General features: G+C 48.8%; 1 protein-coding gene across 17 annotated transcripts in view; it reads right to left on the minus strand.

The window, feature by feature from the left end:
* The window catches only part of SGMS1 (sphingomyelin synthase 1), a 267,103-nt gene that overhangs the window by 12,941 nt on the left and 235,012 nt on the right, over positions 1 to 19,150 (minus strand). For all 17 annotated transcript variants that reach the window (XM_059170251.1, XM_059170248.1, XM_059170252.1 and 14 more), the window contains one exon: positions 8,526 to 8,643. In XM_059170251.1, the coding sequence (XP_059026234.1) occupies positions 8,526 to 8,643 (118 nt within the window). The remainder of the gene's footprint in view (positions 1 to 8,525; positions 8,644 to 19,150) is intronic.

Consider the following 19,150-nt stretch of genomic DNA (forward strand, 5'->3'; position numbering starts at 1 on the left):
TTGTCTCACCCACAAATATCATATTCACATCGACTGGTCTGAAGTACAGAGATTTCACCGCAAACATCCTCTTCGAACTCATACATGCAAGTTTTAAAACGGCTTTTCCCTCCATTAAGCCGCGAAGGAGCTCCCTGCAACCTCTCCACAATCAAAGGCATCCATCCACTCTTCTACTAGGCTGGCTTTGTTATTTGGGGGAGGGATGTCTCTACAATTATCAGCCATGAAACACTAATCCCCAACCAGCCTCCCTTCCCCTCAGCCTCCGAGTAAAACCTTTAATATTTTTTTCAAAGCTTCATGAAATCTCAAAGTTGGCTATGGATTTCCATTCATCCAAATTCCTACCTGTCCTGTTAAAGAAATCCAGCACTGCAGAAAGGCATGATTACCTCTTTAACAAAATTATCTTTGCTTCTAGTGTTGAGAGATCCTTTCATCCTACCTGTTCATGAAGTAAAAATTTACAAAATTTTAAATTTAAATGTAATTTAAAAAATTGAAAAGAGCTCCCTCAGATTTTTGTTAGGAAACTTCTGGATCTACTGGGTACAGATCTTCCTCAACTTGATGGTGTCAAAACCCAATAAACCTATAGTGAGTTGAAAATAACCTAAGTCAAAAATACATTACATAACCAACCCAGTAAAGCTCATGGCTCAGCCTTGCTGACTTTATTTTAGATTTAGTTTAACTTTTTTTTGAATTAATTAATTAGAGATTGAGAACAAGAGGAGGGAGGGGGAGAGGGAGAAGCAGACACCCCACTGAGCAGGGAGTCCAACGTGGGACTCGATCCTGGGACCCCAGGATCGTGACGTGAGCTGAAGGCAGAGGCTTCACCGACCAAGCCCTGCTGACTTTAAACATGCTCAAAACGCTCATGTTAGCCTACTGTTGGGCAAAACCATCTAACACGAAGCCCAGTTTATGACCAAGTGCTGACTGCCTCACGCACGACACTGAAGATGGTCCCCTGGCAAGGAGCAGAGTGGCTGCCCAGGCGCCACAGCTCCAGCCTCACCAGAAAGGATTGCCAGCCCAAGAAATGACATGCATTTCACGCAAGCTGAGGCACGGCTTCCACTGAATGCACATGGCTTTCCCAGCACCGCAAGCATAGAGCCACCATAGGTGGGCATTGCCTGCACAACGAACGGCCCCAGACCCTTCACTTGGACTCAACAATTATCAGCATTTTGTCACATTGGCTTTCTTTTCCCTCTCCTCTCTCCTGGACTAGATGAGGACAAGCTGGATATACTAGGATGCTTCACCCCATATGTAAAAGCAAGGACGTGGTCTTCCGTGGCCACAGGCCTCAAGATGTAACAAGGAGCAGAGGACCGCAGTCTGCAGACTCAGGCTCCCGAAGGTCTCAGCCCGTCCTTCAAAGCATCTACGCCCTGATCCAGGGTCCAGCCAGAGAACACATCTCAGGGCTCCTTGACATGGAGCCTTTGCTTTTAGACTCTGATATTTTTGAAGAGTCCATGCTAGTTTCTTTATAGAATGCCCCTTGATTTGGTTTCATTGGATTGTTTCTTTGAGCTCAAGGCCAAGTTGATGTGGCTGGCAAGAAATGGTGGGTCCTCCTTAGCATATCGCATTGAAAAGCATCGTGATGATACCATTTGCCTGCGACTGGTTTGGTCACTTGGCTGTGGGGAGCACCTGCCAGATTTCCCCACTATCCCTCTATAATTAATCAGCAATTTGTGTGTGTTAGAGCTCGATGCAGGGCTTGATCCCAGGACCCTGAGATAATGACCTGAGCTGAAGGCATAGGCTTTAACCCACTGAGCCACCCAGGCACCCTAATTTGTGTTTTTCTTAATGTACGTAAATATGATGCCTCCAACCTTTGACCCAGTGGCCTCGGCACCCATTCTTGGTTGCTGTTGGAATTACTACTGTAGTCACTGCAAATAGTAATTCTCTGTTTCTACTATTTCTTTTCCATCTAGGAGCTGCCCTTTTAATTTTTAAAAGGTTTTTTTAACTAATGTACTATAATCAATTATTGCCATTATCTCACTAGGATCCTCCAACCATCTCAAAGTTGGCCGGTGGGAACCTGCCCAGGAAGAAATATGGCTTCTGGGCAAACGCCTGGGCCGGTGGTGTCCAGGCAGCTCCAGTGCCCCTCCCTCAGGATGCAGGTCCTGCCGTCCACCCACTTGCGGGTGACACACGGGTAGTGCTTCACAGAGAATGTCCACACCACCATCTCCGAGGCTCCTGAATGCCTACTGGACGCTTTCTGACTCTGATGACCTCCTCACACGTGATGGCTGCTGCCATGTTGGAAACCTTTGTCCCCTGCCCCACGTCTCCCAGACACGGCCCTCTATGCCCTGTCCGCACCCCCATGCCAGTGTAGCCTCATCTGCCTCCCTCACACACATAACAGAGAAGCAGCCCAGCTCCTTGCTGCACTGCTTGAGAACCCGTGGTACCTGGGGAGCAACAGGCCAGTGGAGGAGCATCCCTGAACCGATGCCATCTCCCTCTCCCACCCTGGCTCCCTCAGGAAGACTGAATCCAACAGTGCAACAGGGATCACATGTGACAGGGAACAGGAACACAGGATTTGGCATCACTGTGCGGTCCTCCATCCTCCCTCTGGTGTCCTTCCCGTAATGTCCCTTCTAAGGGACACACGTGACCCCAACCTCCTCCTCTTTTTCCTCCTCCAATCGCTCCTGGCTTCCTGCAGCCTACAACTTACTAAGGGTGACAAGACCCTTTCAAGTTTGCCCACACATGCCTCTCTGGCTTTAGCTCTGGCCACTTGCCACAGAATCCCACACCGGGGTCACTCCCTTCCCTTGACCCCCTCCACACCCTTCCTGTTCTCCCCACTCCTCTACTCAACTCCCCCCGGCAAACTCCTGCTCGTCCCTCTGAGATCTGGCTCAGAGGGCATCCCCTCGGCACAGCCAACACCCAGCGGTATCTGCCACTTTCCGGGGGTGCCACATGCGGTCACGGGCAGGGCTCGGCAAGTCAGAGAGATCTGCTGGGTCACGGGTCTGTCACGGCATCTGGGTGCCCAGGAGGGGGGACACCTGTGGTATCAAAATCTGTGGATCCTCAAAATTGACCCACATAAGGCAGATTCTCTAGAAATACTCGCTCAGAAGATAATCAACCTGCTTGGGCATCATCTACAATCTCCCTGCCGTTGGGAGAGTGAGTCCCCCTGGTGATGGCCCTTCAGTAAAACCATTTGGGGTGCCAGGGTGGCTCAGATGGTTAAGCATCAGACTCTTGACTTCAGCTCAGGTCATGATCTCAGGGTCGGGAGATGGAGCCCTGCATCAGATGCCGCACTGGGCATGGAGCCTGAGAGTCAGGGAAACAAAACAAAACAAAACAAATTTAGAAAGTTGGGCCGCATGGGTGGCTCAGTGGGTTAAGCCTCTGCCTTCTGCTCAGGTCATGATCTCAGGGTCCTGGGATCGAGCTCCGCATCAGGCTCCCTACTCAGTGGGGAGCCTGCTTCCCCCCTACAGCTCTCTCCGTCTCTGTCTCTCTCTCAAATGAATAAATAAAATCTTTAAAAAAAAATTTAGAAACTTGAAGGTTTATAAAATCAGGTAAAACTGTATGTATCAAGTGTAAACTATAAGGAAACAGGAATAACTGTACAAATAGCACGATCAGAAATGCGGAAGACAAATGTATACATACAAAGGACAAATATACAGAAGCATCAACAGTAAACAGGGCCACGAGTGACGGTAAAAATTTTCCTCTTTTTATATTTTTTCACTGTATCTATAATAAATCCGTAGTTTCTTTAAAATGGAAAAAATAATCTTTTTAAGAAAGAGAAAAAATGATTTCGCATATTTCTATTTATTTTTGCCCCTGGAAAAAGGAAGAGAATTGTGGAGAGAGACAGAAGAATGTGAAGAAGAGGTCTGGGATGGGGAAGGTTCAGGAAGTTATGTGGAAGAAACAGAGGTGAGAACAAAAAGGCAGGTCACGCTGACAGTAAGAAATGGGGAGGCGAGCAGAAAATGAGGTCAAATCAGGCACAGACACTTAGGTTCCACACACTTGAATGGGATGGCATGAAGCTGTTTCGGCAACAGAAGTGCTGATAAGGGGGCACTTATCCTCCCTAGCTAGAAAGAGCCTCTATCTTCGGCTCAGGTCATGATCTCTGGGTACTGGGATTGAGCCCCACATCTGGCTCTCCGCTCAGTGGGGAGCCTGCTTCCCCCCACCCCCACTCTCTGTCTGCTTCTCTGCCTACTTATGATCTGTCTGTCAAATAAATAAATAAAATCTTAAAAAAAAAATGCTGATAAGGGTGGGAGTTGATCACAACCCCAAGAGCACGGAGGGTGGCTTGCCCCACTCACGCTGCACATAGAAAGCCTGAGAATGCACCAGGGAGCTCTCATGGTTCCCAGGAGTGTGTGGCCGTCCCCCCTTGCCGGCGCTGGTGCCCCAGAGGGTTCCCAGAGGAGGCCCGGGAGGCTGGGACCAGCACCGCTCAGCTGCAGGACAGGCCCTGACTGCTTGTCTGGGTGACACAGGACGACTGACAGCAGGAGAGGCAACAAGACCCTTCTGTCCTCACTCGGTGCTTTCCTGTCCTGCTGAACATTACCCCAGAGGCCGCCCAAACACAGCTCTTGTCTCCAGGGGCTCTTTCTAGCTAGGGAGGATCAAGGCACTAAAAACACCGTGTCGCTCTGTGCAGTGTCCTGCTCTGATGAAACCCCCTCTGTTCCAAGGTTTGCAAACCTACGGTCGCCATGGAGACCACAGAACCTCACTCTAAACGGAGCCATGGATTAACTCCTGCAGCTACAGAGATGAGAGCTGGAAAGAGCCAAAGTATTTCCCCCCTCGGCCTCAGGCTATCTGGATCCAGGCCCAGGGTGAGTGGTTTGTTTTTTCTCCCCTTGTGGAGTTTGCTAAAACAGAAAAAACTTTCTTGCAGGAAGCTAAGAACACTGAAGAATTCTCAAATACTTCTGCGGTTTTTTGTTTTCTTAGGTTTTTTTTTAAGGGAATCCTAAACAGCGGGATAGGGATGACAAGCGGGTGCGCTCTGGTTTGTGCATGTGCTCCACCCAGGGAAGCTCTGACGAGCCGAACAGGCGAACCCCGGTGACACAGCCCGAACCCCGGTGACACAGCCCGGCAGCCCCTGCTGCAGGCCCATCCCGCGTCCCCAGGCCACAGGACAAAAGTGGCCCAGAAACTCCTGTGGGAAGTGAGTGCGCCTGCTGCTCCGTGGCTCCTCTCCGGGGCGGGAGCGCCTCTGAGAGGGGGACCCCGCTCTCCTCCCTCCTCAGTTCCCACGACCACAACATCCTGTCGGGTGAAGCACGCGGTGACAGCCAAAGAATGAGCAAGGGGAGCAACCTTCAGGGTTCCTCGACCCGCCTGCCGGCTCCCGCCCATTGCGGCCACACGCCGTGAGCCCGGTCTCAGGGGAGGAATGACGCACGCCCACAACGGGGCCGAACGAGAAGGCAGGACCGAGTTCACCGAGCATGTTCAACAGGGAAGGTCTGTGTGGCCCAACTCGCCACGCGGGCCTGGAAGCGAACGGTCACCGGATAGGTCGGTCGTGGGGGACAGAGCACGGTGAGGACAGCAGCTTCTCTTTGACCTCCACGTGCCATTCAGCACCCACAGAGCCCCTGACGTGTGGCCGCCCTCACTCTCGGACTCCCTGGGACAGCGCCATGCTGCCCACCAAGGCCCAGAGGCCCTGATCAGCGAACACAAGAGCCAGATGGCGGGACCACCAGGGTGTGAGCCCCTGCCTCCGACCTCTGCTCTTCCTGTGACTCAGCCTATCTTTACGGGCTGAGAAGCCGCCTCACTGGGCAATGGTTCAAGAGGGAGGCTGCTGTGGGAAGACCCTGAAGGGAGCCACTGGGCCGGGATGACTCTCGGGGAGGCTCCCTTTGGTCCTGACCAGTGAGCCCCGGGCCTCTGGGACCCCTCTCTGGTGCTCCCTTTCCCTCTGCCACTAGCCCGGACAGGCCACTGGATTCCCTGGGCTTAGGCCACCGGGCCAGGGGCAGAAACGGCTTCCAAGGCCTCCCCCAGCTCCAGAAATCATCCTGTCTCATCTGGGGAGTCCTTCCTGCCCAAGAGGTCTCCAGAGCCCACTTTCTATTTAGAGAGGAAATGGAGCAGAGAAAAAGGCTAATCGACACGACAAAGAATCAAATGGGAAAATCCGGAATGTGGACTATTACACAGAACCATCCATCTGATCTCTGTGAGCTACATATGGGGAGAAGAAAAGGAAGAGAAAGGACTGCCCTAGAATTAGAGACTAAAGAGACATAGCAACTAAACACAAAGATCTTGGCTCCTAACTTATACAAATACAAACCCTTCTTTTAAAAAGGCATTTTTAAAACAATCAAGCTATTCTATGAACTGGGAATCGCCCATGTTTGACTATACCAACAGCATCAGAGTTATCCATAAAACGCCCAAAATATTCAGATGCCTGCTAAAGCACATAACCATCAAATGACATTGTCTGACATTTGTTTTAAAATAGTTCAAAAAAAAAAAAAAAAAAAAAAGAGATGAAGCAAATGCAGCCAATTGAGAGCTTCTGGATCTAGGTGTTGGGCGTACACAGGCTCCCCATACGAGCGTCTCTACTCCGAGAGATACATGTGAACGTTTTCAAAATATAAATTGTTTTCTGAATCCTTTCTTCCAAGAGCCTGTTCTACAAAAGAAGTAATTAGATTTAACAAGTCCCTGACTGTTTTTGCTAAGCTGTGCTTGCGTTCCATCCCCTCCTGTGTTCTTCTACTTTAAAAAAATCCCAATTTCCAAATGACCGTCATGAAAGGATGGCCCAGGGCGGGATTTCTGGCAACACCACACACAAGTGGCCCGTTCAGGCTGGCTTTTTTTGCACAGTTCCTGCTGTGACCTCTGTCTTTACCAAGAAAAACCATAACTATTTATAGCCACAGGACCTTGGCTGGATTTGCCGGTGACTCAGGAGGGCTCTCTGAGCGCCAATGCTAACCAAGCTTGGGATGGCCGGCCACTCGATGGAGTGGCAGAGAGAGGTCCTCAGGAGATGGTCCACACGGCACAACCCCTCCACGTCGCACCCCTGACTGTGGGCTGGGCCCAGTATGCCGTGTTCCTTGGTGGAGAAACTTCCCTATGCACAGACTCCTTTAAGGAGCTCAACTCAACTTGGACAAACACTCGAAACTATCCATCTACTATTGAGAACACACAGTTTATCAAGCCAGGCTCTGGCCAAGAGTCTCCATTACTGAACCCTCACTGATCAGAAGATATTTCCTACAACCCAGCAGCCAAGGCAGCACTTGAGAGTTCTCACAGAGGCTGGAGAAGACGTGAGGCTGGCTTCTCTGGAGGAAGAGGGAGCAGGATGGGAGGCACAGGGTGGGGTAGGAGGCTGTGGATACAGATTGTGGGACCACTCATTCTCCATAGTTCAGTGAAGAGTTTGAAGCCAAAACAGAGTGAAGCAGGCAACCAGCCACCTTCCTGAGCGCACACCTCAGTCTAAGAAAGAAGAGGCCGCAGTGAAGCCTGTAATCTAGAAGCATCCGAAATTTCAAATGATAAAGACACCACTTTAAAAACCCGGTGAATTTTTCCACTCCTTTTCCCAGTTCTAGCAGGCAGACTTTTCCAGAAAGAACAAAACGTAGAGGGGAAGAAATGAAAGCACATGGGTGTTTTACCGACGCAAAGAAATGATTCCCAATGTGCCGCAGTGTCCCCTGCATCCTCCCGGCCTGGCCACGGAAGCCGGCCTCTTCTGATTCTTACTGCGTCAGATCTTAGTGGCCGGCAAACATTTGTAAAACTGAATCAATCTTCTGCTAACTATTTCAAAAGTCCCAGTGGTCTCCCTAGTTGGAAGCATCACAAGGTCAAGGTTAGGGGGTCAGGAGCATTTTGTGGACCTGACAGACAAACAGTGTCAATGAGAGAGGACTGGGGTTTATTTTAAGGGCAGATTTCTGTGCTACCTGAGAAGATCAACAGGACAAAATGTGCCTCCAGGGAACAGGGACCCTGCCTGGGTGGGGGAGGGTCCAAGGGAACAGGGACAGTGTCTCCGGCTCTGCAGATCCCCACTGCAGGATTAATAGAAAGAAGGGAGACCTACCACTGGAAGCCCAACTTTCCATCCAAGAGCAGCAAAAGCATCTAAAAAGCTCTTGGATCTGTGTCAAGGGAGCGAGTAATATCTCAAATGTCTGGCAGGAAACCAGAGAGCTACACCCACACATGGGGCCTCCCTGCCTCCAGGACACTAACAGACTATGTACACTCCCAGCTGGGGTGCACTGGTGGGCGTGGAGAGTCCAAGAAGGGGGGTGTGCACATGTCCTGCCATGTGACTCCATAACATTCCCGTGTAAGGATACAGGGCTTGGAGGACGTTCCAAGGCAACGGTCTCCTCCGGCTTTAGTTGGAGGCCCCCTGGGCAAGAGGACACACAGACAAGGGCCCGGTTTACCTTCGGAGAGCAGTTGAAATGCATGCCGGGCACCGGGAGGGTGGTCACGTACATGGTGATACAGCGGTACAGGTACAGCGTGCCGACGATGCAGAAGAATCTTCTGCTGATGATGGACCTGGAAACACAGGGAAACAGAGGGCATTCAGTCATGGAACTAACTCTGCAGGCACAGCGAGGTTCTCAGGGGCCCAACACACCAAGCCAGCCCCCCCAGGGACTCGAGAACCTGAAGTAGGAACGTTCTAAGCAGAGCTAACAGTAGAGTGCCATGGTGGGGGGGGTGCTGACTATCTCAGGGTGGGCTGGCCAAAGGAGCGCGAAGGGCTCTCCGTTGCCGCTAATGAGGTTTCCTGAGGCCTTACGCCCCAACTGACATTCACCGGCTGGGTAAACGGGGCCCCTTCTGAGTCATCCCAGCCGACCCCGTACCTGTGCTTCAACAATGACAGGGTAGAGTGTGTTTTCAGTCATAAAGAGAGAAGAGGCTCAGAACATGAAAATGGCATTATAGTGAGAATTCACAATTTATCTGACCTTGAATGAGTCAAGGAGATCTCTGAGAAAGTATGAGGTCAGGAAAGGAGCCTGTCTGGTCAACCGTATGTGACCCCCTACCTCTCTCCGAGTGGGAACTCTGTAGCCATGGGACAGGCCACTAACCGAGGAGCTCCTCAGTTTCTGAATCCGTAAACGGGAGACAATAAAGTAGAGATCACATATGGAAAATTCCAGCCTCAAATGTCTAGGTTACATGTATGAGTCACAAAATAAGAATTAAAAATCTTTCCAATTTCAGCTGATGAGTCATTCCAATGAAATTATGTGACAGACACACGTGAACAAGCATGCGTTTGGTAACTTTGCCCCAGTTCCCTGTCGGTTGACTAGATTAAGTTGCACTAGCTTGGGGGAACCTTGGACAAAACACTCCCTCCCTTTCTACTCCTGTCCTGCTTCAGTCCTGTGAGCTCCTCTCTCCTCAACTGGGAGGAGTTCTCATGTTTCCTTGGCCTGGGGCAACCTGAGTTCAATAAACAAAAAAAAAAATCTTAGAAACAATGGACAGGCTTTTCTCTGAGATACTGAACATTTACTCCGTAAATCACAGGGCAGAACGGACATTCCCACTGAAATGCATCTTTGGAAGCCATTCCCACTGAAATGCATCTTTGGAAGAGAGCTGGTATCACCTGCATTTTTTAACAAGAGGAACAAAGTAACGTGTCAGTTGTGTGAATAAAAAATTTAAGAAAAAACAAGGGACACCTGGGTGGCTCAATCGCTAAGCGTCTGCCTTCGGCTCAGGTTATGATCCCAGGGTCCTGGGATCGAGTCCTACATCGGGCTCTCTGCTCAGCGGGGAGTCTGCTTCTCTCTCTGCTTCTACCGGGCCCCCCATGTGCTCACTCACTCTCAAATAAATAAAATCTTAAAAAAATATATTTTTTAGTACCCCCTGCATTTCATTCCTAACTGCAGCAGTTAAAGTGGGTTACTTATAATGTATGGATACAGCTCAGTGTGTTGTCCCCCCACCCCGATTTCTGAAACTGGGTCAGACCTGCTCACCATAGAGGCATCACTGTCTCCTAGCAAAGCTGCGCACGCCACCTCTGAGGACAAGAATTAATTCAGCATACAGCTGTCTTGCGAAGGTATGTACCTTTAATTTTAAGTATGACAAAAAGCACAACACAATGAAAAGGTACAAAGAAGAACAATGCTATAGACTCTGTAATGTCTGACCAAGAATACTCAAAATACCAACGTGAATTTTCCATTGTGAGATAGAAGGGTCATCTCTCTTCAGAAGAAAATGCCCTCGCTAGCCCTCCTGCCCGTCCAAACAAATTATTTGCAATTTCACTTGAACCTCACAAGAAAGATCTAAGACAAAAAGCAGTAACGTTTATCTGGATCTATTATCTCTTTGGGGAAAGACAAACAAGGTGACCACTATCAGTCCACTTGGGTGAAGATTACAATTCAGATTAAAAAAATTTTTTAAAGTAACAAACGCGGAAGATTCAGCCACAATTATTCTATGACTTGATGTAAAAATGTCAAGTGACTTTATCATGTGACTTCATCAATATTAACAAGTTGAGAGCAGCTGTTTGCAAGAATGTTATCTTTGGCATTTACTTAATCTTTTAAAAATTAATCTTAGAATAGCTTCAATATATAATGTTAAACCAGGATCTCCTCGCACAAGCTTTAAAAAAAAGTAGGTTATAAAAGTGTTTCGAAGAATTGTACGCACTTAAGGCATTTTCTTCATCAAAGAATTTCATGCATTACAATTTTTACTTACTCAGAGGTTTAAAAGTTCAAGGTGCGTGTGCTGGCCCCAGCAGCACATAGACAAAAATTGGGATGATAAAAGAAGACATGTTTTTTTTTTAAAGGGTTAAAATTGTTGAAAATGTGACAAGGCAACAAGACGCCAGAGAAGACGTGTTAATGAGATATTACAAGAGATGAAGTGAATGACAAGAAGAGGATGCTGCTGTAATTCTTAAACCATACTGGGGTTCTCTGACATGGGGTCCACTCTCCTTTCACACTGGAAAGAAGCCTGCTCCCCAGCCCCGCATACTGTCCAATGACCGGGACCTTGGGGGAGACTTGCACTTGGCCTCAGTTATCTGTCTTGCAAGGATTTGGGTAATAGGCTCTTAACTACTTTTCCTGAGGGGGAGAAAAATCCTTATTTGTTAAATATGATAATAAGGAAACAAGAGTAAAAGTGTTACTATTTTAAAGATAGCTATGAAAGACTCGTTAGAAGAGCATGTTAAGGCCAGAACAGGTGACATTATTAAACATTTTAACATCCGTATTTAAAAAGGAGAATGTGCTCAAAACCTGATTAAATACTACCAAAACTAGCAGCAGGACATTGTTTATGGCATTCGGCACAATGATCTAAAATTCTAAAGAAAAAGAATGGGGGAAAAAATAACCACAACCACACTACTGTGTAAAATTTAAGTACTAGAAAGTTCTTTCGTTTCCCACAAGTTGTCTCTTGCAACTAATCCACAGCCAGAAAACAGAGAGTAATTCTCTCTGAGCTCAGACCTGATCGGCAAGCTCTTTATGGAAGCTCCTGGCTTTGGGGAACACACAGGCCCTGACACACAGCAACGGAACGAAGCAGTAATCCTAAACCCAGAGGCAAAAAACAAGAGGGAGCACACGTATTGATGGGCAGAGAGTCAGGAAGACCCCTGGCTCTGGCACAGTCATGGAAGCCAGGGCCTCATTCAGGTCCGGGGACCAGCTACAGCATGGAAGCGCATCGCCACACAGGCACTAGCTCCACCTCTAACAAAGGCTCACATGGTGACCTGGGCAGTCCTGTTTACTTTCCCTGGAACTCTGCTTCCTCGCCAGCAAAAGGCTGCCTCATCTCCTCCTTACGAATCAAAGAAATGCTAAGGAGGGGTTTTTCCAAGCGGTTATTAACAGCAGCTAGGGTTCTGCCAAATTTCTCCTCTATGCTGAGCGCTGTGCCACTTAGTCCTTAAAGTCACCCGCAACGCAACATGACCCTGTTTCACAGATGGGAAAACTGAGGTTCTGAGTGCAAGCTGCTGTATAAATATATCACACAACACAGAAAGACTCAGGAAACGGTGTCGGACTGTGAGGAAATCCTAATTTTACCTGAGACGATACCATGTGTACTTAGAGATGAGCTGACATCCTAACACTTTTAAGTTATGTTTAAAAATTTATTTAAACTCAGGGGTGCCCTGGGTGGCACAGTCTTGGCAGTCTGTTAAGCGTCCGACTCTTGGTTTCAGCTCAGGTCACGGCCTCAGGGTTGTGAGACCAAGCCCGGCCTCAGGCTCCACGCTCTCTGAGGAGTCTGTCTGGGATTCTCTCTCCCTCTGTATCCCCTGCTCACAGGCATGTGCTCTCTTTCTCACATAAATAAAATCTTTAAAGGAAAATCTATGTAACTCAAGATTTTTCACTCTCAGTGTTGTAGGTGGTATTTCATAAGGCACAACTCTCTAAAATAAGAATTTTGATACTACTTTAATAACTGTGTTAATTATGAGACTACTGAAACCCTTCTAGATTGCTAACATGAAATGTGCCCACTTCCCGTCACTGTTTGCAGATGGCGCTCAGCTGCACTTACAGCCTGTGTCTACTTGGTCCATCCGAAATGGCAGCCACACCTCAGTTTCTATCTCACCTGGACTTCTCCTTCTCCCACCTGCTGTCCCTAATTCCACCCATGCCTCCCTAAAATCCATTCCACACAGACCCACCAACATCAGTTTTTGGAAACAGATCAACAGATTGTGTCCTTTGAAACCCTTCAATGGGGGTGCCTGGGTGGCTCAGTCAGTTAACCAACTGCTTTCAGCTCAGATCATGATCTCAGGGTCCTGAGATCGAGCCCCATGTTGGGCTCTCTGCTCAGCAGGGAGTCTGCTTCTCCTTTTCCCTCCACCACTCCCCCTGCTTGTGCTATCAAATAAAATCTTAAACAAAGAAACCCTTCAGTGGTTGCCAAATGTACTTTATTTTTTATTTTTTTAATGATTTCATTTATTTGACAGAGATCACAAGTAGACAGCGAGGCAGACAGAGAGAGATGAGGAAGCAGGCTCTCTGCTTGGCAGGGAGCCTGATGCGGGGCTCGATCCCAGGACCCTGAGATCATGACCCGAGCTGAAGACAGAGGCTTTAACCCACTGAGCCACCCAAGTGCCCCCCAAATACACTTTAAATAGAATCCAAATCCTCTTCCAAGCCCAGAAGACCCGGATGCGTGGCCACCTCTCTCCACCTCCTCTCCACCGCTCTCCGCAACGTCCTCCAAACTCAAGTTCAGCCCAGTGTTGCTGGTGCTCTCGGAACCTACACTGCCAAGTCCCTCCCTCCTCAGGTAAGACCTGGACTCCCAGGATCACTCGGGGCTTGGAGACGGGCCCCTGGAGAAGCTCCCTGGTGCGCTCCATCTCGGCTTCCTAGTTCAAGCTCTTCCCCACCACCACCCCACGTAAATGACCCATATGCCACTGAAGCTCCCTCCACAGAGTTCTCAAATGTGTTCCCCTCGCTGTACTTCCTTGCTACGAGCCCTTGGCTTCCCTGGATTATGACAACTGCTCAGTACTCCCACTGAGCTCAAACGCCCCTCAACCTGACCCCGTTACCTGTCTTATCTTGCAAACATAAAGCCCACCGCCCTGGGCAAAAGAGCCACTTACTCTCTCAGATCCTAGCTTCCTGCTTTTGCCCCAGATCTCTTTCCTTGACCTCTCCCATGATCCTGGCTGCTACCACCCTCCCCATCCACCCCAAATGCCACTTCTGCATGAAGCCTTCCAGATGTCCCCAAAGGGACAGTCCCACTCCATCCTCCAAATCACTTCAGAACTTTGGTTCTACCTTGTGGTATTTTCATTCATGCCACTGGCACCACCACTGGCAACAGAGTGTCTCACCCCTTCTACAGGAGGAAGCTCTTCAACACAGCCCTGCCGGCCTCATCTTGCCGTCCTGGGGAGACTCCCGACGGTACCTGTAGACACTTGGTTCTGTGCCTCAGACATCTGCTTCTTTACTCCCTCTGACAGGCCCTTCCTGTCTCTCTCCATAAACGTTTCTACTTTCAATTCTTTCCTAGATTGGCCAGAATTAATCTGCACTGATGCTTGCTCTGCAGCCTGTTGGCACGTATAGTGAAATGTACATTTGCTAAGATCACCGCTTTCATCCCAGCAGGATTGCAAACCCCTGGCGCCTGGGGACCAGGTCCTCATCCTCCTTGCCTGTCTCCTCGCCGCCCCCACCGGGGTTTCAGCTGCTCCAGGTGGCTTAATTCAGTACTTTAGGAAAGAGGATTCCAAGGAATGGTTTGTGAAAAAAACAAAAAGGAAGGAATAAATGCTGCAAAACAAAGGGTCAACATACATCTCTCCTGGGAGACCTAGAACTCATGTAGTACTTCCTATGTGCCCTACACGGGGTGGACGGCACCCTCTGTGAATCAGGAGAATGAGACATGTCCCTGGACCCATCCCAGACACGTGTCTGCACATGCCTTGTAAAATCTCTTTGAGTTGGCTTTTTAAATCTTCGGTGCTGATTATTTTAACCATGTTCCTGCTTAGCGTCTATTACTGTCCCATTTTACAGATGGAAAAATGAGGGTGTGAAGAGTTTAAAGGCTAGCCTGGGGGCAGAGTCAGTCAATAAGAACTGCAACAGGCCCTTGTGTCCAGACTTTCAATTAGCTGCTCTTTTTACTAACAAAGTTGTCAAGGCAAGGGGAAAAAAAGGTTAGAGCTTCAGTTTCTCAGCCCCAGGTAAAAGATGTGCAGTAATACAGTTGTCAATTAAGTGCAGGAAATGGTCCACGCTGGTTTAGGGAATCTGCAAAGAACAGATCACATGACAAAACTGTCCCCACTCAACCCATTTTTTATAAAAATATATCACTTCCTGGATTAAATGTGGATTGTAACATCAAGAAAAAATTTTACTGAACGATAACATCAACATGATCTACTTGAAAGAGCTACAAAGAATTAAAGTCAAGGGGGCTTTGCTGTTTTCAGGCTAGTAACAAAAATGAATACATATCTGAGTACGTATATACGTGTGCCTATAAGTACAGCACACGCAACCACCTGTATGTGCATACATAACACAAACACATACCTGGTACACCCGATTTTACATGAACAGCTGTATGTGTACATACGTGATGCACAGACATACATGTACCGCCAGATCTCTCCTGCACCAGAACATACCACCTCAAATCCCCTAACTCAGGGGCTGGTTTGCACCACTAGAGGAACAGACAATTCATGTTTGCCCTGGGGCTAACGGATTAACCTGAAAAGTAACACACTCTCATTTTCACAGAGGGTTTCGAAAACCTTAATAAGCACATCTACCAGCAGCAGTGGCGAACACTTACTGAATTTTTGGTCCAGTAACTAGCACAGGGCAACACTCCTGCGACGCGAGCTGCTGCTATGACCTGTTTACTCATGTGGTAAGAACACAGGCGCTAGGCATCATTGTGGGCACTGGCAGTATATAGGGGAGCACAATGGACACAGAACCTGCCCCGTGGTGTGAGCTTGCTCGTGGAGGAAGCAGACAATAACCAAGATAAGTAAGTAATAAATGTAGATGTGATGATCTACATTTAATCCAGGTAAGCAAGTAAACACAGAGCATGTTCGGTAAGAGTAAACAGTAAAACTGAACGAGGCTGTCACGGGGCCCGGGGGGCAGGCGATGATGACACGGGGACAGGACGGGACAGGACAACATTCCAGAGAGAGGCCAGCATGTGCACGTCTGCTGAGCATGAGGAGGGGGAAGGGTAGAGTGCTGGCAGGACCTCCCCGGTCGCCACCAGCCTTCTGGTCTCCAAAGTGTATGCGCTGGGAGAAGGGGGACATCCACCAACTTACTCAGAGAGTGACACGGGTGATCTACTAAGCCGAAAAATGGCACAGTGACTGGCAGGAGGCTCCTGGCTGGCCTAGCTGAGAGGGGACAGTAGAGACCGAGGGCAGCAACAGAGATGGCCAGGAGCCCCGGTGGGATTCACAGGCCCAATCTCAAGAATGGGGGATCAGGCCTGAGAGCGAGGAAGGGCAGGGATGCCCCTTCTGAACAGGGCGTGTGGTGGGACGCTGTCAGGCACGTCCTACATGTTACCTCCCTCCATGTGCGTGACGATGTTGAGACAGATGCTACTGCAGGACCCCCATTTCCCAGGGGAGGAAGCTGTGCCACCACAGTCATTCCGCAACTCGCTCAGGAGAGTGAGCAGCCTGAGGCCCAGGTGATCTGCCACCAGTAGGATTTACCTCGTAATGAAGCGCGTGGCTGCCTCCATAGCCATGAGGACAGGCAGGTGGGGGACAGACGTGGTGACTTCTACAGCAGATCATCCCTAATGGATTTTTAAGAGAAGCGGGGAAAGAGGCCATCCCTGGGTATGCTATAAAGTAGAAGGCAAATATAATACTATTTAAAAACACACTCGTATAGGGGCGTCTGGGTGGCTCACTCGGTTAAGTGTCCAACTCTTAGCTCAGCTCATGATCTCAGGGTCGTGCGTTCGAGCCCCGCATGGGGCTCCGCATTTAAAAAAACCAAACCAAACAAAACCCACAGTCATATATATATTATACATATCTGAGCGTGCACAGGAAAATATCAGAAAGGTTATAAACTCACTGTTTATGTCTGGCAACATGACAGGTAACTTTTGTTTCCTTTTTGTTTCTCATCTAAACTGCCTGTGGGGAAGCTGCTGGGACTTCCTTTTCTCCCGGTGTTATAAATAAAATTAACAAATGAAAATGTGTATTGTCCTTATGTACCTTTCTGTTCGCTCTCTCCTCCTTTCTCCCGAGTCGGTTGAAAAGCCTCTTACAGAGTGGCTGCACCAGCTTGCATTCCCATCAACAGTGTAGGAGGGTTCCCCTTTCCCTGCATCCTCGCCAGCATCTGTCATTTCCTGACTTGTTGATTTTAGCCATTCTGACTGGTGTGAGGTGATATATCATTGTGGTTTTGATTTGTATTTCCCTGATGCTGAGTGATATGGAGCACTTTTTCATGTGTCTGTTGGCCATCTGGATGTCTTGTTTGCAGAAATGTCTGTTCATGTCCTCTGCCCATTTCTTGATTGGATTATTTGTTCTTTGGGTGTTGAGTTTGCTAAGTTCCTCAAAATGTTGAAAATAGAACTGCCCTATGACCCAGCAATTGCACTACTGGGTATTTACCTTAAAGATAGAAACATAGTGGTCCAAAGGGGCACGTGCACCCGAATGTTTATAGCAGCAATGTCCACAATAGCCAAACTATGGAAAGAACCTAGATGTCCATCAAAAGATGAATGGATCAAGAAGATGTGGTATAGATATACAATGGAATACTATGCAGCCATCAAAAGAAATGAAATCTTGCCATTTGCGACAACATGGATGGAACTAGAGCGTATCATGCTTAGCGAAATAAGTCAAGCAGAGAAAGACAACTATCATATAATCTCCCTGATATGAGGAAGTGGTGATGCAACATGGGGGCTTAAGTGGGTAGGAGAAGAATCAATGAAACAAGATGGGATTGGGAGGGAGACAAACCATAAGTGACTCTTAATCTTACAAAACAAACTGAGGGTTGCTGGGGGGAGGGGGGTTGGGAGAAGGGGGGGTGGGGTTATGGACATTGGGGAGGCTATGTGCTTTGGTGAGTGCTGTGAAGTGTGTAAACCTGGTGATTCACAGACCTGAACCCCTGGGGATAAAAATACATGTTTATAAAAAAAAAAAATTAAAAAAATTAATTAATTAATAAAAAAAAAAAAAAAGAAAAAAAGAAAAGCCTCTTACAACGTTTCTGTTAACTTCAAACCTAAATTGCTGTGGTTCCTGAATTTAGGTAGCTCCTTGGGGTGAATCTAGTTTCCCTACAATTCCTGGGACCTAGACTAGCATGTAGGTCTTGAGATCCAACCTGGTAAAAATGAGGAAATAAGAGGAGCCCACAGCTACAGTGGGAACGAGAAGTGAGGATGAGCAGGGGAGTGAGTCCCCTCACCCAGCTCCTGGAGTGACACTCCTTCCTTGCTGATGGATGACCACACTGGAGAAGGAGGGGGAGCAGGGGCCTGCACAAGCCTGGGAGGTCAGGGTCACAGAGGATGATAACAGGACAGGGAAAGGCCCCAGAGAAGGAAAGGAAACAGGATCTCAGCCCAGATGGCTTGTGGGGGTCGGGGGGTAGGGGGAGAGGCATGGGGTCAGGGGTCAGAATCAAAGGAGGAGAGAACTTGCTGGAAACAAAAAGCAAGAAAGTAAGGTTGGGCACTCCTGGTCAGCAGTCCTCAGTGGAGAAGTGTGACTGAGGAACACGACAGCTGACCTGTCAAATAAGGAGCCATGTGACTGCAAGGCTGCACAGGGACCCGCCAGAAGACGACTCCCGCGCTCTGCTGTGCTCAGTGCCGCTGCCTCGCCCTCGATCACTCTCCATCGACAACTGAACGTAAAGACGTCCTGACGACCCACGACAGACCAGCCTCGTGGTGCTCAGGACGAAGTCCATTTACAGTAAAGGCAACCCTCCCCCAGAGTGTGAGGAATGGCCCACACTGCACGGGAGCGGGACGGCCAGCTTCCGGTCAGGTGTGCCACACGCTGAGCTGTGAAAAACTTGACTGCAGCCATGGAGACCTGAAAACAACAAGGATGCGGCGGACAGTAACCATGTCAGAGGGGGAGAGACAGAAGTCCTCTGATCCAATCCGCTTACTGTGAACAGTCGTGGAGTTAAAACGGAGTAAAAGGAATGAGCCAGCCTTCCCAGTCAGCCCAGCCCGCGGAGTGAGACACAAGCCCGCACGAGCTGAGTCCACATCAGACGGCAGCAGCTGCCCATGAACACAGGGGCACTGTGGGAAACGAGACCCCTCTTGCAGGGGAGAGGTGATGCTGTCCCACGTCCTTAGGTTGGCAGATACCCTCCTGGTGAACAAGGCACTCAAAGCCAGAGCGTTCATCAAGGATGAAAGACAAAAGAAGCCCTTCCCAGAGTGGTCTCTGAGCGTGAAA

Source organism: Mustela lutreola, chromosome 4 (assembly GCF_030435805.1).
Source record: "Mustela lutreola isolate mMusLut2 chromosome 4, mMusLut2.pri, whole genome shotgun sequence".
NCBI lineage: Eukaryota > Metazoa > Chordata > Mammalia > Carnivora > Mustelidae > Mustela > Mustela lutreola.